The sequence below is a fragment of the Phymastichus coffea genome, unplaced genomic scaffold, assembly GCF_024137745.1.
Source record: "Phymastichus coffea isolate CEN01 unplaced genomic scaffold, Cenicafe_Pcof_1.1 PCOF00116, whole genome shotgun sequence".
Lineage (NCBI taxonomy): Eukaryota > Metazoa > Arthropoda > Insecta > Hymenoptera > Eulophidae > Phymastichus > Phymastichus coffea.
In genome coordinates this window covers 206,625-233,916 of record NW_026706927.1, presented here as the reverse complement: position 1 = coordinate 233,916, position 27,292 = coordinate 206,625, and the positions used below count along the sequence as shown (strand labels likewise).

General features: G+C 46.5%; 3 protein-coding genes across 3 annotated transcripts in view; 2 read left to right on the top strand and 1 right to left on the bottom strand.

Annotated features, from left to right (window-relative positions):
* The first annotated feature begins 1,999 nt into the window (after nt 1-1,999).
* On the top strand, nt 2,000-3,894 carry LOC131670847 (phosphopantothenoylcysteine decarboxylase). The gene is made up of 2 exons (XM_058946825.1): nt 2,000-3,362; nt 3,683-3,894. The coding sequence occupies exons 1-2, from the start codon at nt 2,934-2,936 to the stop codon at nt 3,878-3,880; spliced, it is 627 nt and encodes a 208-aa protein (XP_058802808.1). The 5' UTR covers nt 2,000-2,933; the 3' UTR covers nt 3,881-3,894.
* A 1,704-nt stretch (nt 3,895-5,598) lies between these two features.
* LOC131670844 (matrix metalloproteinase-2-like) overlaps nt 5,599-27,292 on the bottom strand; it is a 100,837-nt gene continuing 79,143 nt past the window's right edge. Inside the window, exons 5-11 of the mRNA XM_058946823.1 lie at nt 20,321-20,467; nt 19,823-19,965; nt 14,100-14,258; nt 6,800-7,362; nt 6,123-6,424; nt 5,946-6,049; nt 5,599-5,867 (exon numbers count right to left, since the gene is read on the bottom strand). Of these exons, the coding sequence (XP_058802806.1) occupies nt 5,605-5,867; nt 5,946-6,049; nt 6,123-6,424; nt 6,800-7,362; nt 14,100-14,258; nt 19,823-19,965; nt 20,321-20,467 (1,681 nt within the window). The 3' untranslated portion in view covers nt 5,599-5,604. The remainder of the gene's footprint in view (nt 5,868-5,945; nt 6,050-6,122; nt 6,425-6,799; nt 7,363-14,099; nt 14,259-19,822; nt 19,966-20,320; nt 20,468-27,292) is intronic.
* Nucleotides 20,573-23,288, top strand: LOC131670845 (uncharacterized). The gene is made up of 8 exons (XM_058946824.1): nt 20,573-20,926; nt 20,982-21,107; nt 21,177-21,384; nt 21,454-21,935; nt 22,006-22,183; nt 22,255-22,479; nt 22,551-22,780; nt 22,850-23,288. Exons 1-8 carry the CDS (start codon nt 20,900-20,902, stop codon nt 23,009-23,011), a joined length of 1,638 nt encoding a protein of 545 aa, XP_058802807.1. The 5' UTR covers nt 20,573-20,899; the 3' UTR covers nt 23,012-23,288.

Here is a 27,292-nt window from a genome sequence, read left to right as displayed (position 1 = left end):
ATCCTCTCTCTTGGTTCTTTAAGAGCGCCCTATAGCAAATAAGAGGACTCGCTGCCTGCAGCCTGCAGCCGTACCCCCTAGGAGCATTTCCGCGGGGGAGTTGAGTCGAGGAAGAGACCAGAGAAGGAGGGAGATAACACACTGCCCAGGGATACAAGGTACTTATCCGTCCTCTGTTTACGAAGTTGCTTTGCTTATTTACATCTCGCGACGCCTATTGTTGTCCCTTGCAAGTACCTACAGTGCCAGATCATTGCACGATCATAATTACGTGCGTGTGCATATATATGTACCTGTACTTTCGTTCAGATTTACCGTGTAATTTGATATTGAAGTACTGATTGGATTTAGCTGTGCCCAAGGGTAAAATGTGCATGGCGTGCTATTATCATATAAAAACGCTTTGCGTGACGAGAGCGCATGGCTGAGAGTGTTATTCTTTACGTGCTCTTATCAGATGTGATAAGCTCTCTGTTCTGTTTGAATGTAGGTATACAATAGTACCTGTGTTGTGTGCATGTGTGTTTGTGCGAGCTAGTAAACGTAGTTTCGGCAGATGAATAAATAGTGAATTGGTGCTTCCAAGCTGAGACGTTGAGCACGGTTGGTGATGTAACTATGCAATTGCCAGTCACAACTAACTATGTAGTATGTAGTAAATAAAAATGGAAATGTCCAAATGATTTTTATTTTTTCGTGTCACGTTGAAGTATTGCGAATGAAAAGAAGTCATCATCAAAGATATATGAAAATTTACTTATTGTATTTGAATAGAAAAACATATTTACATTCTGATTCCTTATTTGAAATAAATATAATGCATATATAAGTATTTCAATTTATGTTTTGCTTTATTATAATTTTGTATTGAACAATAAGATGCATTTTAAGAGTGTTGAATAATCTAACCTATATTGATTCAACATTAAGAGTTATTAGGTTATTAGGACAATTAACTCTTTTTTTGTTTTATCTTGAAATTCTTAGCAATAAAAAGGAAAAAAAGGGAAAATATGTGTTATTGATTTCAGCAAAAAAACACGTTTTTCTGATTATTAATTAAAAAATATTACACATGATCATGTTTACAGTTCCTGTTTCTACTGACACTAAACCAAATTGACCAAATGTGGATGAGAACCGAGAAGACTCTCTGTTAGCAACAGGATGTCCTCTTTTACATTTTCACAGAAGCAATTTACTCCTACGCCACCTGAGAAGGGCAGTTTTCCATTGGACCATGAAGGATTATGCCGTGAAGTTATGATCAAGTATATGCGCTGTCTGATAAAAAACAAGAACATAGCTAGCATCTGTAAGGAAGAGAGCAAAGAATATCTTGGTTGTCGTATGGACAATGGACTGATGGTTAGAGAAAGCTGGTCTAAACTAGGCTTTCAAGAAAGTAATTTGAGCGAACAGAAGCAGCAATGAGAAAGGCCCTTCGTCTTCGTCGTAGAGTTGACCCTAACTGCCGAACAAATAAACTGCCCTGAAGAAAGGTTATCCTGGTTAGTTATTTTTTAGCTTGTATGGCTAAAATATGATGTTAAAAAGATGCAATTGTAAGGAGTTAATCTCAATACTATTGATGCTTATTCTATTTAATAATGCCATATGCTGTCTGATAGTGTTAATATTTCTATAATATATGTTCAATTATTATTTCTATAGTATATGTTCAATTATTATTTCTATAAATTATAATAGATCTATTTTTTTCTCACATAATTTCATATGAGCTTTTAAAACTTAGACCATTCCTTATTTATTTGAAGAACTAAAGAATAAATAAATCATAATGAGTAAGTGTTATTGTTATATGATGTAGAATATTAAAGATTTCAAAAAAAGTTTTCATTGCTAATATTATAAATGATCAAAAATATAAAATTTTGAAATAAAATTGTAACGAGTATTGCTCTCTACAACTGCTGTAAATGTTCACAACCACATAAACTTCAACAAATCTCACATTTTTCTTTTTTCAATAGGGTTCTCATCGAAATACACAGTTCAACGACGAGACGAACGTACACGTTTCATGCCTAATAAATCCTGAGTTGCGAAATTCGCGATCTCGTGTTTTATATGCATATTATATATTTATAAAATAAGGATATATATACATTAAACAGAGTAAATATTAAAGATTATATATAAAAAATTATATGTATACAAATGTTAAAGAAGATAGTTATTGGAAAGATAAAGTTTAAAGACTTGAAGGCCTGCGTCAAGAATAGTGAAAGAAATTGGATAACGATCTTCGATATAATTAACATATCAATCAATCATAACTAAAGTCAACAAACAAACCAATCTACAATAATACTTTACACACAAATGTCGGCAACAACAATAACCACTTCGTAAATCACACAGTACACGACGAAACACCCCATTCATGAGGTTAGTCATCAAGTTCTCTATAAGAAAAAAAGCTTCAGGCAAATCGATTAACTGAAACGACAAATTAATCCATGCTCATTGCTTGTGCACCCTCGCTGTCGTAGTTACGTCATTAGTGCAACGCAAGTTCAATTAAATAAAGCCAAACTCGAAGACTTGATATTAAGAAAATAAACGCAAATTGTATCCTAGTTGTATCGATGATCTGCTTCTGCCAAGTTCGAGATATATTGTAAGCTGCAGTGCAACTTATTCAACGGCCTTAGACGGTCGTCCGTTGTAGGTAGCAAAATAAATTATATAAATAAAAGATCGCTTCTCACGTGTCGCACCCGACGTGTACGCAATTGATAAACACGCGGCGGCCGTTATTTAGCTGATCTGAAAACTGAATGTCAATAAATTAGTCGCTTGTAGCGACGTTAAAACGAAACGCAAAGTAGTCTAGATAGTCGAGAACAAAAGCACACATATACTAGAGTGCATACACGTTCATCCAAACATAACAAAACAAAACCACAATGGCATCCTCGACATCGAAGAAACGAGTGCTGGTCGGCTGTACCGGAAGCGTCGCGACGATCAAGTTGCCCCAGTTGGTGCAAAAGCTCTGGCAACGGAACGTCGAGGTACGCGTGGTTGTCACCGAGAGAGCCAAGCACTTCTTGAAGGAAGTCGAACTACCACCTGGTTGTCAAGTTCTATCGGACACCGTAGAGTGGGCAGCTTGGCAGGATCGAGGCGATCCAGTGCTTCACATCGATTTGGCTAAATGGGCCGATATATTTGTAATCGCTCCTATGGATGCCAACACGCTGGGTAAAATGGCAAGCGGAATCTGCGACAATATATTAACGTGCGTGGCACGCGCCTGGGATACACAAAAACCGCTGATCTTTTGCCCGGCCATGAATACGAGGATGTGGGAACACCCTGTCACTGCTCCGCAAGTATGCTTAATCTTAGATCTACGTGTTTGTGTCTTTTTTCAAAAGATTCTCCTTGTGGAAAAATGATGTTTATGTCAATTCTAAGAAAATCTATTTCAGACGGATTAAAAAATTAAAGCTAGAACCGAGGATAGTTCTTCTATTGAGAAGAATAAACATAACATCTGACATATTTTTTACGATTTTATTTCCTTAAAATAAGCATCAAATAATTCATTACAATCGTTCACATCTCACAACGTTAAAAACACAGAAAAATTCGTTCAATTAAAAAAAAATTTGATTTCACTAACGAAAACTTTCGTTTGTTTATCGAACAGGTGGCACTGCTAAAATCTTGGGGATACAAGGAGGTGCCGTGCATCTCTAAGACCCTCATGTGCGGTGACACGGGTATCGGTGCCATGGCCGAGGTTGATACTATCGTTCAGATGACGCTAGGTTTACTCAACCCTTGGGACTCGTATTCGCCGTCGGATACGCACTTACTACATCATCGTCGTCATCATCATCGTTAGAGAAACAAATATTATTATATAAATATGTATATGAAAAACTAAAAGTGAAAATGTGCGTCATGTTATCAATTATGGAAGAGAATAAACAAGAGTTTTTTTTGAAAACTTCGTCTCCGGTCTCAATACACCTATCTCAATTTATTCACGTACAGAGATACTACGTATACTATGTATTCCGTCGAAAAAATTATTTTACCTTTCTTTATCGCTTTTCGTATGTACACATAGAAAGCGTGAGCTTACAAAATATAGCTTCTATTTGAGTAATAGAATTCGGTACGCTAGTCTGACTCGTAGTTAAGGAAAACGTTAACAGCTTCGATATTATGATTTTGAATAAGACACTTAAGACAACCATTCCAGCTCAAATGAGCTTTAGTATTTCGTTTTATTGTATATACGTACTTGTAAGATATAGCATGTTTTCAGACTAGCGATACTTCTCAGTATAAATATCACAGTTCATAAAACTGACTGCACGCTTCTTACATAACATTCATATATAAAAGTTATCGTTATTTTTCATTTCTAGTACGATGCTAATCAATTATTAATAAAAAAATCTAAAAGTGCACCATTGAATCGAGATTAACGATCTCGTACAAATTGTAACATTAAAAACATTCGTTTACTTTTCTTGATCGAATGAAGTAACAAAATTGAGTTATGGAAAAACTCAAGAATCATATTATATAGGTATAGTACATATAAAGTGAACAATTAAATATACTACGTAATACAGTATAAAAGTATTGGCGTGAAGGAATGTAAATCGTTCCTCACGATAAAGGCAGTTGAAGGTCTACAGTTTTGGGATTACATCATTGATTGATTTGACGCCTTCGATGCTTAATAGAAAAAAAGTATAATACTTAAAATTACGTTTTTTTTATTAAAAAAGAAATGCTTATACTTGCATTGCCCTTGTTTAAAATAATATCTTTATCGTGATGTTCAAGAATGAAATAATGCGCATTTCTTAATTTGAAGCTCAATTAAAATCGAATTTTCAAAGAATACGACGTTTTATTTATATAAAAATAAAAAGTCATCACAAAATTTAAAGCTATAAAATAACTTAAAACTCAAAATCTATAAAATTTGCTTAAATTTTGTAAAAAAAAATATATACATAAACGGTCAACTGGTTTTATATAGAAATTAACATTGGTTAATTATAAAATTTCGCAATAGTTCTACGGTTTAACAAACATTCGTGAAAATCACTTGCATTATTAGTTCCCATTCCATACGAACTTCATCTATTCATACTTTTCACAACTCTCTCTAATCGTTTCTCACACAACTTGCGAAACATTCATATTAAGTTGCAATCGACCGAATGAATGAATTACAAAATATTTGATACTTTGAAATGCTTATTCAGTACAAAATAGAGGCAACGCGTGTGTGCATAAATATAGACATTATTAAAAGCCTGAAAATTGATCGAAAAACCTTCATTAATAGGTGTTTATTTCGTCCATGGCAATATTTCACAAATAATGCTCGGTCCTGATTTAGCGACTACTATTTTCTCCGAAATTTGTTCTCTTCTGTAAGATCAAACGTCCCTATAAATAAAGAAAAATTTGGCTAACTAATTGCATTGCGTTAAGTACTGAAAAAACATTAACATCAATCGAATTTCCAGATAAAGAAATGCTCAAGTTTCACTTCTTTCAAACCAGAGACAGCAAGAAACATGATGATATAAAATTTGCCTACGCATACACTCGTCTAAACAAAGGTAACAGCAATGTCACAGCGACAATGGCGTGACACGAGCTCATCGGGGTTGCAGCGCTCGCAGATATACTGTGGATTCGCGGCTTGGTAGGGTATTCAAAGTCGACGTCATTGGTTTCAATTCCTCGTGGACAATTCATCCAGTACTGCGCCGAGAGCTTGGGTCTTTTGTGAGCCACCCTCATGCGCATGTCGTCGAACTGCCAAAAGTGCCTGCCTTTAAAGAAGTACGTCGTACCTAAAATTGATCAGAATGACCGTCAATGCGACTGCTCATAGGCTGAAGCGCGACAGCGTACTGTTTGCTAGTTTTTACCGTTTTTCCATTGGAAAGCCGCATCGATATCCGTGCCAATACCGGCGAACATACTGATATCTCTCGGATAGTCCAGTTCCACATAGTTCACGTTCTCGTCGAACCTTCAAACGATATCAGAAAAATATAAGAAATACTCATATACAACATAAAGTAATATATTTATTGTCCAATCACCTCCAATACATGTTGCCACTGAAGAAGTAGGTCATTTTGTTGTAACCCCAAACCATGGCGGCATCGATTTTCTTGAGATCAGGTGGTAGACCCAACTCGGTAATAGGTTTAGGATAGCCGGGTTCGAGATAGAACGCGTTGAAGACGTAGTAATTGCGACCGACGAAGAAGACGATGCCGTTGTTATCCGTACGTTCGTAAACCGCATCCACGTGATCCACCTCCATTGGAAACTTGAACAGCTGGGTTATCTCGGCTGGGAAACCTTCCACCAGTCCACGATCGTTCAGCCGCCATACATACTATTGAGCGACAAAATCTATCATTAGGTTGCACTTTGCTGCGAAACTTGGTAAAAAGCAAGAGTGCACACGCGGATTAATCTTTGGCAATTTGGCGACGGTCCATCGATTTCCTATTTTTCGCGAACACTCTCGATGCGCAGACAAACGCGCGTCTGCAAATTAGCGCGAAGCCTGCGAAGGCGCGCAACCAAAGTTGGCCTCTACCGAGGGAAACAGCCGTAGCCTCTGGTCGTCGCTTGCGAGGCTTACGCGGAGTTAATTCCCCTCCCTCGGCCCTCGGCTGCGTTAGGACGCGGCATCCAGCCGTGCAAGATTTAGAAGAGCCGCTGCTGCGCGTTTGACCGCGCACGCGAGTGTCGACGATCAACTCACTCGTCCTTTGAAGATGAAGAGCTCTCTCCTGATGAGACTGATGGCGTCGTAGTCCGTGTCGCACTTGTCGGGCGCGTCCTTCTTCACGGCAGGTCTGTACCTCGGACTGGACGTCGTGCCAACGGTGTTGGGATGATGATGGTGCGGCCTGTGATAAGGCGGCCTCCTTGGCGTGCTCGCTGCCGGCCAGTCGGCTCTACTCGTTGGGTAATAGGGTTGACGTGGTCGCTCGGCGCCCGGATACTCGGGTCGGCGCGGCGGTCTTTCGTCGGGGTATCGCGGTCGCTCCTCCGGTGGATAATGATTCGGTCTGTAGGGATGCTCGCGAGGCGTGTACGACGGTTCCCTCGGAGTGTACGGTCGCGTCCGCCATGGTCGCTCCGTGGTGGTGGTGGTGGTGGTGGTGGTGGTGGTGGTCGTCGTCGTCGTCGTCTTCGCCGTCGTCCTCGCCGTCGTCCTCGCCGTCGTCCTCGCCGTCGTCCTCGCCGTCGTCGATGGTGGACGTAGATGCGGACGGTAGTAAGGATAGTCGGGATTCTTGCCCCACAATCTGTCCGGCGCACCTGCAATTTCACGAAAATAGGCTGAATTAAAGGAGCACCTCTTTGTTCTTTCCGTTCGCAATCTGTAGCTCCGAAGAGAGACACCTTGTCAATATTCGAAGCCGCTTCCAATCCCATTGACGAAAATTAAGCCTTCAACAGTTGCACCGCCAGTTATAGAAGCTGCCGATTGCCTCCGAGATGTTCTCTTTGTTTTCAACGATTCTCAAGCGCAGCGGCACTCGCTGCAACGTGCCATCGACGAGGCATTCGAACACTCGGGAGGAAGCCAGACAGGCGCGATTCCGCGCATCCACTTGGGCGACAAGCGAAGAAAGAAAGGACAAACGAGCAAGAGCCGCGGATGGCGTTGGCGGCTAATTGCTATTCGAGCAGCTGGGCAAACAGCAGCGCGCCGCGCGTACGTGCGCGAAAATTGGGCGCGAGTGGCGGCGAATCGGGAGGCTCGCGCGCGAGCCCTAATCGGATTACCGGTCGAAATAACGCGCGTGCCCGAGGTGCTCTGCGGCGCCGCTGATTCGATTCGACCGGGCCGTCTGCAGCCACTGGCAACGCCACACGGGGAATTGGCAAATACGCATTGGCAACTGGCGCCGACGCTGCCGCCGCGGCTCCTAGCTCTCGCGCTGCAAACGCCCTTTCAATGAGAATTGATTTGCGGACTGCGCCTGACCGCCGAGGCTACCGAGCGCACACCGATTCCCCATAACTCCGCTGAAAATTGAATGCGTCTCGGTGGGGATGGGCCTCGCCCGAAGCCTTCTCGCGACCTCGTTGCTTTGCCGCGGCGGAGCTGCATATCTTAGGCGAGAGCGCGCCGCCCGAGAGGATTGCCAATCGGCTTTAGGTGCGGGGGGCCGTCTTTGCGCAACGCTCTCTCGTGGTACGCGTGAGCCTCAACTTTGTCCATTACTCCTCTCTAAGATCCTCCTCCGCCTCCTATCCAAGACGCTCGAGGCCTCTCCGCGTCGAGCGTCGACTGGACGGGAATGTTTTCATTTTGAAAATGTTTCGCGACTGGCCTGAACGTCGCAGAGCGCATTTCCGTAGTGACTCAGTGGCGGCGGCTGCTGCTGCTGCTGCTGCTGCTGCTGCTCGATCGGCCGCGCCGCGAGCCAGCGAAAAACAGACGAGAGGATCCTTTGGGAGGTCTGCGCGCGCGCACGAAGCTCCGAGATCGAGGCTGACAAGCCAAGTCGCTGTGGCACGTCCACGGTAGGACCTCCGATCGCAACGCTCGATGCCTCGTCGTTCGCAATCTAGCTCGGTGCGCCGTTTCGTACGTGCCGGCTCCGGAGCTCTGCCCGTAAAGCCGCGCGTCGCGCGCACTTCTGAGCCGCCTTGCGTTTTATGTTTACGAAGAACGCAGTTTGAGACTCTTCCCCTCGGGCCTCTCTCTCTCTCTCTCTCTCCTCCGGCGCTCGAGCCCATGGACTCTTTTTAGAGGTTTCATCGAAACGGCGGAAGTTATCGTTTATCGATATTGCGCACGTACCTGTCGATGATTGCGGATCTGTCTTTCACGTACATTTGTACCTATTGGCGTTTCGCATTATCTTTCGGCCGAGCGTCGAATGAAAAGTGCGCGGCTAGTGAACTAAGCGCGAAAGAATGCTCGGAGTGATTTGTCATGAGCGTAATCGTGCGAGCGATGCGAAATGGCTGGGAAGGGACGAGCAACGAAGGCGACGCAGTCGATTGCGCCCGGAGATCAGCGGCTCGTAAATCGGTTGCTCGCGGTGGGACCCTTAATTGGAGCCCCCCACTCCTCCCCCCAGGCAGCCGTTATCGGGGCGTTTACCGCGAGAGACGTGCGCGCACGCGGCCCGAGTGGTTATCCGGCCAAAGTATATGCGCGCGAGCGATATCGGGGCTGCCGCCCTTTCGAGCAAACAATAATGCGCGCGCGAGAGGAGAGGAGCATCGCTCGATAAATCATTAATTTTCCCGGGCGACTCCAACTATCGACCGATTCATTGTTAAACGCGCGAGTGCGTGTGTATACTTGAGGGGGTATTATCGGGGCGCGAGTCGGCGCTGGTGTCCGTAACGAGGGCAAAAATCGCGAGCGCGATTCGCAACGGCAGCGCCCGGCCGGAAAGCGCAAACAAACGGAATCGATTGTTGCCGCTGTTGCGGGCACGAGCGCTCTTCAGCCGAGAGAGCCGCGCGCGAACCTTCACGCGTGCGCGCGTCTCTGCCCTCGGCGGAAAGTGGAACGTGTGCGCGTTGGCGACGCGGCCTTGGCGCGTCGCAGGGGGCAGCACCGGAGCCAACTGCCCATTCGCCGATTCTCCTACGAATCGTTAACCGTTCGGTTCGCGCCGTTGTCGTCGAAAAGAAACAAAAAAAAAAAAAACAAAAACAGGTTGTTCGAGCGACGAGCGTCAAGAACAAAAGAGGCGCACAGCAGCACGTACGCGTATGGATGGACATCATCGACGCGACGGGAATTCGCACTCTCGGCAAATATTCGAGGGCTCGCTCGCTTTTGGTCCTGGGAATCGCCTCGTCGGCGTGTACACGTGTGCGGGCGAGCGGCAATAACGGAGCCGTCTCGCGCGAGCATATCCGTGGCGCCGAGCACGCCGCGGCTATTCATCAAGATGCTGCAGGAGCCCACCGAGACGCCCGATATTCCCGGCTGACTCTACACCTAATCACTGGTGTCTGCGGGAACTCTGCCTCCGGCTAACGACGCGTCGACGCGACGGTTTCTTCGGAGTTCGAAGGTGGACGCTTTCGTAGATCGCAATAACGAAGCCCGCTGCTAGCCACGAGATCCGTCGAGGTGCGACTAACCGGCAGCGTTTGCCGTTTGTCGGACGCAACCTGGCGCTCGAGAGCACGCCGACGTCCCGTTGACGTCGCATCGATAATGCAAATGCACAGGGACACCAGCTCGACACTGGCAGCGATGAATCGCCGGGGGGAAGCGCTCGAATGCAAAAGCGCCAAGGCCAGCGGAGGGGAATAAGCCGAACAGAATTTAATTAGACGAGGCATGAAAAATGAAGTGGAGCCGGGCAAGAGGAGCGCGCGCCAAGTTTCCTCGAGACCAACTTTCCCCCGCGAAATGAATTTCATACCCACGTCTGGTCTGCCTCTTCTGTCCTCGCCGCCGCGAGAGTTTCCTGCTCGGAGCAACTTGCACAAATCTGTGCGCGGAAAAATAAGGAGAGAAGAAAGGGGAAAGCCTCGAACATCGACTAATCCGCTCTTATAACGAGTTCGTACACTCGCGCGCAACTTGGCTCGTTATCCAGCTTTACGTAGCGGCGCGAGTCGCAGTTGATGAAAATTCCAGGAGGACGCGCGTCCCGTCAAACTTCTTTCTCTTTCAGCCTCCGTTTCACGCCGGCGCGCCACCGCACGCGTCGTCGACTACGTCCAGCGGCCCAGCTATTACACAGTCGACGAAATTCCGAAGGGGGGCCGCGCCGTCGAGACAGAGGAGAGAAAAAGGTAGACACGGGGACGCGCTCGCCGCATGCCAAAGTAGCTCTCGCGTGATTCCGCAGGCGAGCCGCGCTCTCTGCGCCTTCGCCCGAGCCTTCGTTAAAAGAGGCTGCCGCTCTTGCACATACATAAGCGATACTCCGCCGGTTTTAAGTCGATTTTCGAGGGGCGCGCTTTCCCGTTCCAATCCGCCGTGGAGCCAACTTCAAAACTGCTCTCTCAGTCTCTCTCCTTCTGCCTTTTAAACGGGCTAAGAGGATTTTCTCGCCGTTGCAGTGCACCTCCGAGACAGTTGTCGTGAATTTTCATCGCGAGTAACTGCGATCTCGTTCTCCTTTTGCCCGCTGACCCGGCTCGCCTATATAAGCTTTATAACTCGCTGGCCGAAGAGAACGACGGTCCAACGAGCTTGCCGGTCGCGATAGATTCATTATTCAGCCGTTCACGGGGAGCGCGGCCGAAAAGGAGGCTCGCGGTCGGCGAAACCGCGAGCCAATTAAAAGACCCAATTAAAGTCGACTGGCAGCAGCTGCTTTGTTTTTATTTGCAGCGAGGTCGGTCATGAAAATGAGCCGGAAAGCCGGCGATCGCCGCGACAGCACGAGACCCTTACGTAAACGAAGGCGATCAACGGGCTGCGTCGTTGTGCTTGCATTGTCCCAGTCGTCGTCGATCAATCAGACTGCAGCTGGTAGCCGAGGCCGACGATGAAGAATAAGAAGGAAGGGCAAACGCCAATAAGTTTGACCGTGCCTGATTAAAAACGCGTACGGAGTCGTAGGGAGAGCTCTTAAATCACTTTTAATTGAATTCCCACTCCCCGCTCGGCCACACGCTTCTCGCTCTGCATTTACTAATGATCGCGAGAAGGAGAGTGAAAGAGAGAGAGAGAGTGAGAGAGAGAGAGAGAAATCGTCATTTTCGTAATCCATTATCGATGCCCGGTGCAGTGGTTTTACGAGCGAATAATCAGTTGAACATTTTGTGATTTTCTCGGCCGAATGCGCCTGTACTCGTGTCATTGTTCGCGATAATTTATTTGCTTCTTTCGGAATGCTCGCTGCATGATTTAAGGACCACTGTAATGGCTTGTTCAAGCAGCGCTTCGCTGAAACTGTAATCAACAGTTCTGTCATTATTATTACTGTTATTATTAGGCGCAGCGGTATCTCGTCGCGGCATAATCACGCGCGCACTCGGAAAATTGTTTACGATATAGCACGGGCGACGCCCCCTCCCCCCCCCCCCTTCTCTCTCTCACTCGCGCGCGCGATTTTCATGCTGGGTCATCGCGAGCACACGCCGGCTATAATCAGGCATATACACACTCGAGAACAATGGCAATTCACAAGCTTATTATTACGCGCGGCAAATGTCTCCGGCTGGAATATCATTCCGCGGCTGACCAAACTCCAGCTATTCCACTTGAAACCGACGGCTGTTTCAGCGTCGCTGTTACACCCCGCCGAAGTTGCGTCGAATTAACGTAGCCAACTACGTTGCGCGCTGGAAAAATGTCGAATACGAGCGAGCACAAGTTTGCCTCGCGAACCCAAGGCGGATAAAAGACAAAGAAAGAAGCTGGGACGAAAGGAACAGCAGCAGCTACAGCAGCGATGAGGAGCAGGCGTCCCCGTAGGAAATGAAGGACCCTGTGTACTCCTTGGAGACTTGGCGCGTGCATTTTTCGATGGATTTTTAGCGTGCGACGAGCGAGCGCATGGCAATGCACAGCGATAAATCATTCCACCCGTATGTGTACACGGACAATGCATTGCCGGCCGACCCTCTGGCACTCGTTTTATTTGCCTTTCGTCTCTTTTGCTCTCTCTCTCTCTCTCCCGCTCGCCTGTCTATTTTCCCAACGATAAAACTCCCATTGAACGGCTCGCGCACGAGCGTTTGTTTCGGATTCGTCCGCCTCTAATGGGCCATTTTCCACGAGAGAAAGAACGCGAATGATTTACCGCGCGATATGGATTTTAAGCCGCGATCCTTTTGCACCATCTTGTGGTTATTATCGTGAACTTGTTCTCCTGCGTTTTCAATTCGCTTGACGTATTACGGTAGCTGTGGCAGTCGCGATCCGTGAATATGCCGCTGATATTGTTATTGAAAATCGATATTTTTGTTGAATTTATATCTTGTTGAACTAATATCTACTTTCTCCTCACAGTAGCGGAGAAATCGAAAAAAAAAACTGATATTTCTCCCTGGAGAAGAGTCGTGACGATATTTCAGTTTTGCAAATTCGAAGCGCGCCTGGAATGTCAACAAAAATAAAAACAAAACACACGCATACACGTGAAAAAATACGCAAATTTGGATTGCGATGGAAAAACTTGGCGCACCCATAACCGACTCACGCGTTTTCGCAAGGGCAAAAAGCAAGAGAAACAACGGCGCGATCGACTCTCGAATAATGAAAGCAATCTCCGGGCGATGGAGGGTTGGTGTAACGTTTTTATTCATAAGCCAATCCTCGTACTTTCTCTGTTTTGCCGGGCGGGGGGGGGGGGGGGGGGGGGTACAGCCTGCAGGAGAGATTCGAGAGCGAGAAAAGATATCCCGAAAAGGGAGAAAAGCTCGGGAAAGCGGAGAGCGATACCAATTTGGAGAGAGGACGATATAACGACCGCGACGAGGACATCGTATAACAGCGGCTTTTCTTTTCGCCCGTATATAGCTATTGTTCTTTGTGCTCGGCGTCGTATATTGTAGTGCTTATTTATCCGCGACTTAACCGAGCTTCTTCTTCTTTTATTCTTCATTGGAAACTGCAACGCTCGGCGAGCCTCTCTAATTTGTTGGCTCGCTCGGCTCGTTGGTATTTCTCGCAATTGCATGCTCTCAAGGGCTATCCAGTTTCTTTTCAATTTGGAAATAGCTTGTCGGCGTGCGCGCGAATTTTTCGGGTTAATTGTTCCGAAGCCGAGGGAAAAGAATGTTCTCGTTCGACCGTGCAATAGTTGAGTTTCATTTGGATTACAGAGCTCGCAGTCCTTTTCTCTGTTTCTCCTCCAGGCGCAGCTGCACGTAAACAAGGATATTACTCGCTGGATTCTTTCATTTCCCGCGCTGTCAGGAGCTAATGAAATGCCCGCGCGACTGCCGCCGTTGCCTTGCTTCGCAAAGTCTGCCGACGCGCCAATTGGATTGTCGGGGCAATTCTAAACGACCGTTCGATAATGCGAAAGCAAATGTAAAAAGGAATGGGGAGTGTAGAGACGGCGGAGGCCGATAGAGAGTAATCCGGTAGTACACGGTTGGCCACTCACCGTACATCTGCTGTATGCCGTGCTTATCGTCCTCCGGCAATTCGTAATCCTCGGTTATCCCTTGGTACCAAGGATACATGAGGGCGCCTCGCACCGAACTGTGCGCCAAGCCCAACGAATGGCCGAATTCGTGCGCTGCCACTGCGAATAGACTGGTACCTGCAACACGTGAATGCGCACACCTTTTAGCTGTGTTGGCTCCCTCGGCGGCCGAGCGTCCCTTTCCTTTCGTTTCCCGACTCTGGCTCGACGAGACGCCGTCGCCAGCTTGACGCGGACGGGCGGAGAGCAAGCTTGGCTTTTTTGCACTCGAGCCTTCAGACCGGATACCTCGGCGTCGCGAGCGATAAAGGACCGTGAAGCGTGTAAGCGAGCATCCGAAAGCGAGTGCATCAGGGACGCGTCGTCGCCCTTAATCGACCAGGGTCCTCCGTTCCTTCTCTCCCGCGTCGTCAAATCCGCTTCATTAACCTCGGTCGCGCGCCAGTTGGCAGTCGCCGGCGAAATTTCAGTCGCCGACGCCGAGAAGTCGCGCGGCCCCCGCGCACGCCGGTGACGAGCTCAATATTGACCGTCGCGTCTGCGACCGAGCAAACATCGAGTCCGCATCGGCTAATTGGTAATCGGCTGGCCTGCGCGCGCCACCTTCGCCGTACGCTAATTGCATTCCGCTGGCGTGCGCGACGTCCACGCGAGAAAGACGTTAAGCGCAGGCTGTCGACGAGAAACGGCTGCGCGTGCACCCGCGCTTCTAATGAAAAACTTTGACTCGCCTGGATCTTTCTCTTCCTCGCGGGCGAGCTTCCGTCTCTCTCTCTCTCTCTCTCTCTCTCTCGCTTCGATCGGCGTCCGCGTTGCGCCGAATAAAAATAAGAGCGAAGAGGCATCGTTGCACCCGCCCTCCTTCTCCTGCCCGGTATCGGATCGCCGTTCCTGGATTTTTCAACGACGAAATAGGATAGAGCAGACAATTGCTCGGACGCTTTCTCTCTTTTTTTTTCATCAAATAGCCTACGTCTACGCTAGAGGATAGCCAGATATCCCCTCATCTCTAATGGGGAGTCCCGATAATGGCCTGCTGCTGGATCCGTGCCCGTGCGAAAAGATCGTCGACCATGCGAACGGTCTCCAGTGAAATATTTTTTTTCTTGCCGCGAATCGAGCCTCGACGCTACGACATTTACATCGATAAGAGCTTTCGTTTGTGATCGATAAGTTGTATATTTTCAAGCGATTCGGAAAGTGAGCGCGTTTCATCGTGACAAACGATAATCCGGCGTGTCCCGCGATAAGGATCGCCACGAACAAAGCGCGCGAGCAGCTCGCTCCGAAAGCCAAACGTTCGTTTGTCACAGGCTTGCTCGCGCGCGTATTCTATGTATATTTCCTTGACTCGCTGCGTTTGTCGTGCGCCGCAACTACAATAATCGTAGCGGGAGACCTGTTTACGGCGCAATTGTTTCGCTCGTCGTTCGTTTTTTTCCTGTTTTATGAATCGGTCGGTGACGCCGTTTCCACCGTGATTTTCAATCGCTCTCTTGATCCGCCGAGGCGGAATACGATGCGGAGTGAGAGAAAAGGTTCGTTTCGCGCGGTCTTGCGAGTCTGACGGGGACGGCTATGAGAAACCAAGACTAATGTGTATACAGATTGCTCCGAGTCCTCGAAGTAACAATAACAATAATAACGCATATTGATTATCCAGATTTGTCTAGTTGTAGGACCGACAATCGTTTTATTAATTATATTATTCATAAAACAAAGCGTATCACCGTTATTTTCGTGGAGTTTGCTATCGGCTGATTAACTTTACCGTTTATCTAAAGTAAAATGTTCACGAGAGTATGTAAAAGCGTTAAAAAATTTTTCGCTCTCGCAACAAGCCACTTATAGTACGAGTTTGATCAACGTCAGAGATATTTTATTGGGACATTGCAATTGCGCATAGATGGATACGTTACATTGGCGCTAGTACAGGAGGTGTGTCTCCACTGTTTACACGGAATAACAGCGATAACAGAATTGTCATCGGCCATTCTATCCAAGTTTTTATCAGTGTTGATGCGTTTATCGTAATAATAATTATTATCAGTCGTGATCGTAAGTGGAGATTAATTTTGTTGATCGTTTGGCTTGTCAATACACTTACAGAGTTCTTGACTATTTTCATCGCTCTTTCTGGAACTCTCTGCCACTGACTTATTCTCACCGACGATCAGTCGACGGATACACTTGCTTGATTAACTTGCAAGTAATTAGTCATACGGTACTAAAAGCTCCCGCTCATCTTTTCGTTTGACATTGCGTATTCTCACGGTATACTGTTTATTATAGAGCAACGAACATTTCTGACTACGAGAAGATCTTATAAATACACTTGAATGTTGATGAGAGACGCGCAAGGATTTTCTGCGCAGTTCCTTATAAATAAGTTCATGGCATTTATTTTTAATTGGCTACGAAAACCTTTAATTTGATTCGATACTGTGACTCAGTGATAAAATGCATCTTACGAGATTTGTATCAGACTTTGCGTGAAATTTTCACGCAACAAGCTCAGTTCTGTTTTCATTCGACTTTTCTAAATGCCGCGAATGGTTGACTAAAATATAAAACTAGAGCGCCGTGTCAACGAACAATGTCCTCGAACGATAATCGACGTTCGCTCGAAGGACATGCAGTTCCGATGATAAGAGCAAGTTGGTCGCTCGCGTACGTCAATTTAAAAATTGAAAATATCTACGGCACATTTATAAATGCCAAAGCGACGTTTATTCGCCGCTTTTCCACACGCGTACGAGTACATCAAGCAAGCCGAGCATAAAGACGTAGTATAAAAAAGGATAGAGTTAATTTGTGCGGAATAGAGCGCGAAGGAGAGTACGCGTCTCCGCGGCAGAGGAGGAACGAAATCGACGCGACGGCTCTGTCGGTTCGCCGTCGAAACAAGCGCCTCGCGCGTTCATTAAGACGGATGTAAATGGCGCTCGACTCCCTTGGCTGCGTGGCTCCGGCTCAGTCTTCCATCCGTTCACGGCTTCGACGTGTACGTGTGCTTGCACTCGATTAGTGCCGTGACCGTTTGTGCGCAAATCAACTGTCCTCGGCGACAGTCGAGGTGTAGAAGAGCCGCAAACGAGCGCGCGACCGTTTGCAAGCCAAGGCGCCACTCGAGCGAAACTCGCAAAGCAACTTTCCCGGCCTCTCTCTCTCGCGTTGCTCGCGACCGCGCAAACGGATTGTTAATGAAACCGAGCGCGAAACTCGGCCGTTCCCCTTCGGGACAGGGCGAAGGCAGTTCCGAGTTGCAGTTTTCCGGCTGCGCTGCAGCATCCCGCGACTCGCGGCCAGCTTGCCAGGCCTGCAAAACCTACTATATGCTCTCGCGTGAATTGTTTACGCGACCGAACAGCTCGCGCGCGCCTGTCTTATTCATATTGGACTCGGTGGCTCGGAGGCGCGACAACAGCTGCAAAGTGCCCCGGCAGCCGAAAGCGCGTATTATTCGCCGCGAGCGCGGCGCCCGACATTTTTTATTCATTTCCACGTGGCTTCTTTGTTTCTATGGTTTACGCGCGGCTGTTCTCTCTCTCTCTCTCTCTCTCTCTCTCTCTCTCTCTCTCGCCGTGGAGCTTTATCGATCGCCGCGAAGGGCGCAAAGCGCGGAACGAATCACGACGGGACGGTCGCGAGTTTCCATTATGCCGAATTCCTCGTGCGAGCCGTTTTCTTTTGTCTTCCTTGCTCGGCCGGGATGAACGCGCGCGTGCGGGAATTGGAAAGCGAGCCCGAGCGCGCGCGCGCGTGTGTGAAAAACGTCCGTCGCGGTGTATACGATGATGCACCGCGTGTGGAGCGCACGCGCGCGCCCACGGAACGCGAGGCGTGACGTCAAAGAGCGCGTTCGCCAATGCGCAAATCTCTGTACGAGCGAATTTCATGCCTGGTGTCCGTTTGCTCGACGATGCTAAGCGTGTGGCGAGTGGTCGCGGGCTCGACGGCCGGTCGAGGCCCTCTTCGCAAGAGCGACCGATTGATCGAAAGCTCATCGTGTCTTCGGCGAGAGCGGGCGTCGCGCGACGCCTGTACCGCGAGAATGGATGACTTTTATGGCGCGAACAATCAGCGTACATGGCGCAGCTGCAATCAGTTTGTCAATGGAAAATCAGATATGAAAAATTGAATTTGGCTCGCTGTACGTACGAGTACGTGACTGGCAAAGTCGCTCGAGGATCCCGATCGCTTGCCAACTGTCGCGCGCGCTCAGCACGATGTCGCCCTCTTCGTCCGCCGAAATTTTATGATCGTGCAAAAGCTACACAAAGCCGTATATAGCAGCGGCTCGCAGGAGAGCGCTACTTTTACTCGCGCGATCGATACGTGCACTTTACGATTAATAAATTGGCGAATGTCTCTCGTGATGCGTGCGATGCGCTGGATCGAGATGTGTGTATGTGTGTGTGCGTGTGTATGCATACACGTATCTCGCGTGATCGATCGCAATTTGAACTGAGCCGAAATCAAGAAGATTGTCCGTCGGAAAGAAAGATGAAGCTTTTGGTCCGGACGTCTCAATCGAGTAAATAAATGCGAGCCGTATAATGAGAGGCTTTTATCAAGCCACACAAGCAAGCCGCAAATCAGGCTAAAAGGCGAACTTTTTTCCATCTCTATTTCTCTTTCTCTCTTTCCGTGTCCGTGCGCGAGGCGAGCTTAATCAGGATAACCGCGCGCGAGCTTTCAGCTTGATAAAAAAGGAGCCGCGCGCGCGCGCGTACAACCGCACGCCAATGATATCGCGAGCCCGATTGATTCCTCGGCTTGTTTCGCCGCGGACAAAAAAAAAGCGCGTATCGGGCGCGCGATCGCCAATCTCGAGTGGAACTTTCACTGGAATTAAATATTGGCCGATCGAGCGCGTCGATAACGCCGCGCGACGCTATCGCCGACGGCGAAAGCGACGCTCGGCGCGCCAAAGGGGTTAAGCGCGGATGCGCCCGAATAAATATTGTTGCGTTCCTTTCGATATCTTCGGAGATTGCGCGGCGCGAAACGGACGCGCAACAAGTGCGACGAGCGATCGGTCAACAGCCAGCGCGCAAATGAAAAACATTGGCATTGCCGAGCTTCAAAATTACCGGGAGGCGCCGCCGGGGCGCATTAATCAGCGAGTAATTAAACGACGCGAGCGTCTCGGAAATGCGATCACGCGCGTTTGGCCCGCGCTAATCGAGTATATATGCGCGAGAGCGTGCGATCGACATTGGCGTAGGAACGCGCAGTTCGACTAATTGAATCGCGTCTGCTGCTCCTCCTCCTCCCTCGCAACGTCGTCCACAAATCCAGCCGAATTTACGAGGCTGCAAAGCAAAACCAAACTCTCGCGCTCTCTTCCTTCTTTTTTTCTCTTGATTGCTTTCGTCAGCGCACGCACTAGAAATTCGTCTCGATGAAACGTCCTTGCTCTCTCCCCCTTTTCTTCGAGCTAGCGCGGCTGATTCGCGAGCCCGATCGAGAGCCTTTTGACCGCTTTCGTCGATATTAGCAGAGAACGGTGGCGAGAGTTGAGCGGCTCTTGGCGAATTAATACGCGACGCTGCAAAAACACTATCCAAGCTGAATTTGCGATTGCCAAGCTCGCGGCGGAATACACGGTACTGTCCATCAATCCGATAGCGCAGACTTCTAATCCCCTAACCCCAGAGATGCGCACGCATACAAACCATCGTCGAGGCTACTGTCGCTGAGGGTCCATTGCTCTTCCTCGTCGAAATGGGCATCGCCACCACGATCGCTGCCCGGGAAGAAGGCGTGCGCCAGTATCTGTCCTCTGCCATCGAACGGATATCCGTCCCCGTGATAGCCCCTGCACAAGAAAAAAAGTACACGCTACGTAGAAAACCTACTGGTTTTACTGTCAGCGACGCTTCGTTTTGAACGTTAATTAGCGAGTGCAATATGTCAGTGCAATTACGTATAGTCTTTTACGGAGATCGGTGAAAATGAGGGCATGCAGTAAGAATTGAAAAATAACAGCTAATGAAAGACGACGAAAACAGTGGGAATGCACCAGGAGAAACGAGATAAAATTGAGCGTGTCCGATGAGGATGTCGCGATATCAGCGGATCGATGGAATGGTCGTGAGATTATTAGAAGAGCGAAGTGGTGAGCGGCTAAAAAAAGGGGGGGGGGGGAGGTAGGAAGAAGGGAGAAGCTTTACCGATGGAAGTAGATCAAGATGTCGGCGGAGTCGCTGTTGATTTCTTGAAAGGCGAGCTTGGAGTTCTTCTGCCACAACTTGAGGGCGCGGCTTAACTCGCGTCTCACGCTGCCAGTCTCCAGTCCGCTCGGATTTTCCGTCCTCAAACTGCAACGCACACAAAGCAAACCAATTTCATTACTAAGCTTGGCCCGGCGCCCCGCAATCTTCGCGGCAATGCACATAAGTACACGTAAGACCCCGTTACGCCTGCACTCCGGCCAAGTGCTTTAGCGCACTTTCCAGCCTTTCCGCGGCGATTCCAATTTGACTCTGCAGACGCCGCCGAGGTCTCGCTTATCGCCTATCTCTCGATTGATCAAAGGGACTTTTCCACGGGCGGCTCATCGTACATACTTTTCACGGGATTTCCGAGGCGCCGTTCGCAGCGATTGCCCGCGCACGGAGTGCCAGTTTTCCACTCGAACCGGCAATGTAGTTGTCTCTTATCGCGTAACGAGATCGTTATCTGCCACTCAAAAGTCTATAGTCGGTTAGGAAAGCATACGTCAGTGTGATTTAGATCTCGAACGAGCGAAGATGGTAGCCGAAAAGTTGATTCGCAAGGTTGGTTATAAGACGCGAGGCTCGGTAGCTAACTGAAGATCCGCATGGATTGCAGGAACCAAAGGAGTTCTCGATCGAGGATAACGTTATCGTTGGCCACCCGCGCAAATCCACGGACAGCCGTGGCGTCGCGCGGATTCTATGGGAGTCGTTCAGCGAGGCGCCGGACTTTGTTGCTCAGGCAGGTTCTCTTTTAGCCTCGCGCGCGCCAGCATCTCCTAGAAAGTACAAACGTTGTTGTCTCCCGCAGACGAACGCGGATACGGGAGAAAACACGACGTTCGCGGAGCTGAAAGATCGCAGCGCGCGTTGCGCTCTGTGGTTAAGAGAGCAGGGTATAGGTAAAGACGACGTGATCTCGATCTCCACGCCCAACCAGACAGACGACCTCGTGCCGTACATAGCAACGCTATTCGTCGGGGCAATAGTGAACCCGTGGTACCACGACTTGACCGAAGGTAAATCCGTCTACGTCGAATTCTCCGCTTGAAGTCATTGAAATCATACGACTGAGCGAACGGTTGCAGCGAACGCGCGGCGCTTCTTCCAAACGTATCAACCCAAGGTAATGTTCGCTTGCGAGCAGTCGATCGATCAACTGGCTCGCATTGCCAACAGCGAGGGCATGTCCTGTAGCTTTGTAGTTTACGGCAAGCACGCCGAGTATCCGTCTTTGAGAGACTTGTTGGCCGAGCGAAGCCAAGAGGAAGTGGCGAGTTTCGAATACGCCGAGCCAGTTGATCCCTGGACACAGTGCGGCATCATATTGTTCTCCTCGGGTACCACCGGTACGCCGAAAGGCGCTATGCTCTCTTACAAAGCGATCGGGAGTTTCGACATGCTGGACGACTCTATGAGCCTGCAGCAACAAAATTATCTCTGGTACTCGTCGCTGTCATGGGTCACCGGCGCTTTCCTCCTCCTGAACTGCATCGTCATGCGCACCACGAGGATTATACACGGCGAGTTCGATCCTGACAAGTCGAGCAGAGTCATCGAGAAGTACAAGGTTCATTTTTCGGCAGTCACTTCTCACTGGATCTTGTACTTGATGATTCAAGGGAATGTCATTGATGCAGGTGAAAAGGGTATTGTGGACACCGTCCGTGCTGATTCAATGTTGCAAAGCAAAGGTGTTCGCGCGCTACGACTACTCCTCGTTAGAGATCCTGTGCACCGGTGGATCCAAGCTCGGCGAAACCATTCTCGAGGAAGCTCAACGAGCTCTACCCCATTGCTTCGTTAAAAACGGCTACGGTAAAGCATTGCCGCTGCACATCTCGATCAAGTGCGTCGGGCATTTTTCGATCGATCATATCCGAGCGTAGGTATGACGGAGTTGTCTGGATTGGCTGTACTGCAAACTCACGATCGGAAGAAAATCGACGCTATTGGCTACGCTATTCGGGGCGTCAAGCTCAAGATCATCGACAGCGACACTGGTCGTACACTTGGACCGAATCAACAAGGCGAAATCTGCGTGCACAAGCCTACCGCCTTTCTTGGCTACTATAACAATCCGGAGGAGACGGCTAAAACTTTGGACAAAGAAGGTGAGTTCCTTCTATCGTAGCAGTCTTTGAATTGTTCGTGTGATTGCCATTTGTCCCTGCATATCATTCAGGCTGGGTACACACTGGCGATTTGGGTTACTACGACGAAGACGGTGAGATCATGCTCACAGATCGTATAAAGGTGTTGATCATTACAAAAAATTATCACGTTGCACCTTCGGAAATCGAAGATATTTTATTGAGACACCCCGGAGTCAAGGACTGCGCGGTGATACCTGTACCGCACGACGTTGACATTGAACGACCGTTTGCTTTCGTCGTTAAGCAACCCGGAGCTACGGTGAGGCATCACTCGTCATACCTATCGAAAGCTTCAATATGAACTTGAGCGATTTCTTTTATTCAACAGGTGACGACAGAAGAATTGATAGAGATGCCGGCAGCTATCGACGAGTACTATCGACTTACTGGTGGGATAGCTTTTGTTGATCATTTGGTTTACACGTCTACTGGAAAGAAGAGTTTTCAAGTACTGAAAGAAAAAGCTAAAGAATATCTGGTTGGCAGATGATTTTCCAATTTCATAGCAAAACTTTCCCGACTGACGATTTATATATGACGTAGGAGCTCAAACAATTTTATAGGCTTGTTCACAATTATACTTTCATATTTTATGATATACTTTTAAATATACTTTTCGATTTTTCAATACATTTTTTTATAGCATATTTGCATATACGTATGTGTTCAAGTTAATATTATATATGTAAGAGGCATAATAAAAATTTGCTTCATAATATAATTGAACATCTAATGTATACGACACACCTAATCTACCATAAACTATAAAATCTCACATTTTGAAAAAAATCCATTAATAAAATCTTTACTAAAGTAAATTTCTAATGCGTATAATATTCCAAGCGGTTATTTCATAAATTTTATTTGAATCAGTAATTATACGTTTATTCGACAGTATTACGCCAGTCAATAAGGAAAATAAAATATAACGCGTTTTACTTAGTTGAGATATCCTTTATACTAAATATTTTATTGTATAGTATTGTTCCTAAACCTATATTTTTTTTATTAAGAAATACTTATATTTCCAATCATTGAAATATTACTTTCTTAGAAAGGTAACTTTGTTTTCATAATTAAAAAGTTTCTTTTACTTTATCTTATCAGTTTGGTGGATTTTTACATATCAACGCGGAGAAAGCTACACCTATCAATATCGGTGTAGAGAAAGCAGATGTCACGCGTAAGATATATATTATCTACCCTTAATCATTACTTTGCCAAATATCTTATAATGGAAATTGATTAAACATTAAAAGGTAACGTGGCAAGATAAATGCTATATCAGAAACATGTTTATCGATATATCTATTTTGTAGAACAGTGGAATTTACCGTAACTGGATCCCAGTAACCGTTAGAATTACAGCAGTCAACAACATCACTAACAAAATTTATTGCGGAAAGTAGTTGTAGTGAGGTTGGAATCTATTGTTTCAATTTTTATATTATCAGACAATTTTTTATAATTTGTTAATTCGATAATCACGTTGTTATTACTCAGAATACTTCGGAGTTCACAATAAAGTATAGTATAATTATTGCAAAAAAAAGAAAAAAACTCAAGGTATTGTTTAATTGATTTTGGATTCTCTATCAAGTAACTATCCTAATTTTATTGCTTAGATAACATTCATTTATTTAATTTCAAATAGAATTGCTTAATTAGGAACATAGTCAGAAAAATAACGAAACTTTACTTTTTTAACGGCGTAACATGATATAATATAATTTAAATACTAATATTTTTACAGTACTATGGTATTTTCTTCAGTTGCCAGGCGTAAATAACAATTGAATGGCTTAATTAATTTAGAGTAATTTAGAGTAAAAAATAGAAAAATTATTTGAGATTATTCGAAAAGTTAGGAAGGGCTTATGGCTTTTTAATAACGACTCTTTGGATTTTGAAAATACGTCTGCTTGAGTAATTTTTGGTTTATCAGTGAGTTGAGTATTGTTATTTGAATTTCAAAGTCAGAGGAATGGTTACGATCTGATAAGTGTTTAAAAAATAGTCGGCAACTATTACAAGGCATTTCTTGTTATGCCATTGTACATAAGAAAAGTACAATGGAACTTGCGAGCTCTTATCTTGAAACGACTAATCTTCGATATTTATCAAACTTGTATGTGTGCTCTGTTATCCATACTCAAAAGCATCGTATAATTTTTCTGTCCTTTTGTAGACTGATGTTGAGACTGAGAGGCAAACTACATTTTTCGATATTTAGGTTCGTGGTATTCGTTTGGCCTTCAGGCCAAAGAAGTAAAGAATCGCCGAAAACGACGTGGCACGTACGTCAGCTCGTTTTTTCTTCGACGCATACCAAACGAAGATAATGTTCGCTTGAACAAGTGGGTATAACCTGTAAGCTCGTAGTTTGCGAGAAGCACCCCAAGTATCAACCATTGTCGGACATAATGTCAGGGCCGACCGAAGAGGAAGCAGACAACTTCAGACACGTGGAGCCAGAAAATCCGAAGAAGCAGGTCGGGACGATATTCTTCTCGTCAGGGACAACCGAGATACCCAAGGGAACAATGCCGTCTTATGACTCCATCGTTAACCGCCGCTTTTACTGCGACATCGCCGAGGGACTTAATTTGCCATGGCATTCCTCGCTGTCCTGGACAACTGGTACAATGTTTATAACCACTTACCTACGTTCGCATTGTACGCGTGTTCTCCAAAACGATTTCGAGCTCGAGAACACCAACAGAGTCGTTGAAAACTACAAGGTATGGGCAGTACCGAGTTTCTGCGCTGTTACGCTTTGACGATCATTGCTCCTGCAAACGAAATGGTTGTTCGCGTGTCAAATCTATCGACTCCGACGGTTCCAAAGTCAACAAAACTAAAGTCTACCAGAAACTTTCACCTTGAGCGGTCCGTTAGAAATAGCTATGGTGAGTTGATGGCATCGAAAGTAAATTCAGTCGTAAACTAACGCGTCAAACATTTACAGGCGCGACGGATTGATCGGTCTGTGAATGCGGCAATTGACGAACGGGCAACTTGCGACTCTATATTGGATTCGTCGTTGACGAAGTCATAAAAAAAGTCATAGATCTAGATACGAATCGAGTGCTTGACTCAAATTAGCAAGGCGAGCTGTGTTTCAACGTCGATACCACGGCGAATCCCGAAGAAACAAACAAAAATGAAACGCCTCGACGATTTCAGGTTGGCTGCATACCACGGAGACTTGGGTCACTACCAGAAAAAGGGCGAGATAATGATAGTGGATCGGATAAAAGAGGCGATAATCGCTCAAAAGCATCGCATATCGCCGACGGAAATCGAAGAGATTCCGTTGCATCCCATTCAGCGGACGTCGCGAGACCGAAAATGTTTATTATTTGGTTAAAAATTGATTCTCTACTTGCATTTTCGCTCGCTGACCTGTACATATTTGCAGGTTACGGCGGAACAATTGTCGGGGCCGTCTGTTAATAAGAACGAATATTATCGATTGACTGGCGCCGAGTGGCATTCATTGACAGCATGGAATACACGTCGACGAATAAGAAAAGTATTTCGAAATTGATGGATACGGTTAAAGCTTCGACGAAAGAAAGCTAGATTTAGATCGAATATTATATTGCCTTGAGTAAGCTTGTTTCTCGCTATACTAATACAATTTAACTTCATATATTTTAGTTATTTTTAAGAACACGTCAATTTTTACCGACGTGTTTTATCATTGCATAACTTGCGTGGTGTACAATCATACATGGGAATATCAATTTTAGAGAAAATTTCCGAATAAATCTCATGTAGTAGTCGTTGTTGAGCAAATTGAAATAGATTTAACAATGCTGCAGTGGTTTATTTAAATGGTTCACGAGAACTATATAAATGTTTGCAGTGTGGATTGCACATTCACAAATTTTACTTCAGTACGTGTTGATTTTGTGTGATTTTTTTATACGATATCAAATAAATGATAGAAATAATGACGTGTACTTGACAGTTGAACTATTTTCTATTGTTACCTTGTAAGTTTCAATGTTAAAATATTTATTGTGATACCAAGTCTACGCATTGCAAACAACGTACTGACAAGGCACGTATTAGAATCATCGCGCGCATTATTTCCACTTATTTAATTTAATAACGTTAAAAAGAATGCATTCGTAAAAGCCCAAGGAAAGTGGACTTCCTCCAGTGGGTTTTCGACGGCTTTTCTTGAGCGATGAACGATGCTTTCAGTAATTACTCAAAGCTTTACTTTAATTCCCTGTAGTTTTTCAAGGGACAACGAAAACGAGCAACCGGAAAGCCAACATAAGCTAGGATGAAGCAACAACGAAAGAAAGCAACGGAACGTCACGAGGACGAATCCTTCCTTTCAATAAACGCAGGCAAGCGCGCGCGACTCGTAAACTCCTGCCATACATGTTAAATCTACGGTCAATTCCAAATGGACTGGCGAAAGAGAGGTGGGATTTTCGCGACTGACCGAATCCATGACGGAACAATTGCCGCTTTGTTAGGCGACAAAAAAGAAACTCTGCGCGCAATGCCGTTTCATTGCAGTGTCTTTGCAGCGAACGAGCGCGCGGCAATCGAATCGAGGCCTCGCGCGAGCTCCTCGTTCCCAGTTGGCGAGAACAATGAATATTTGTCAAGCGTGTGCGTGACAGTATAGTTAGAGAGACGGACAGGGTGGGGAGAGGGGAGAGCCCGTCAATCTTTGGATTTACGGCAATGCCTCAAAAATGTTGCGTGCGACGCGCACGACAGAGACGAAATTCACGCTTGTCAA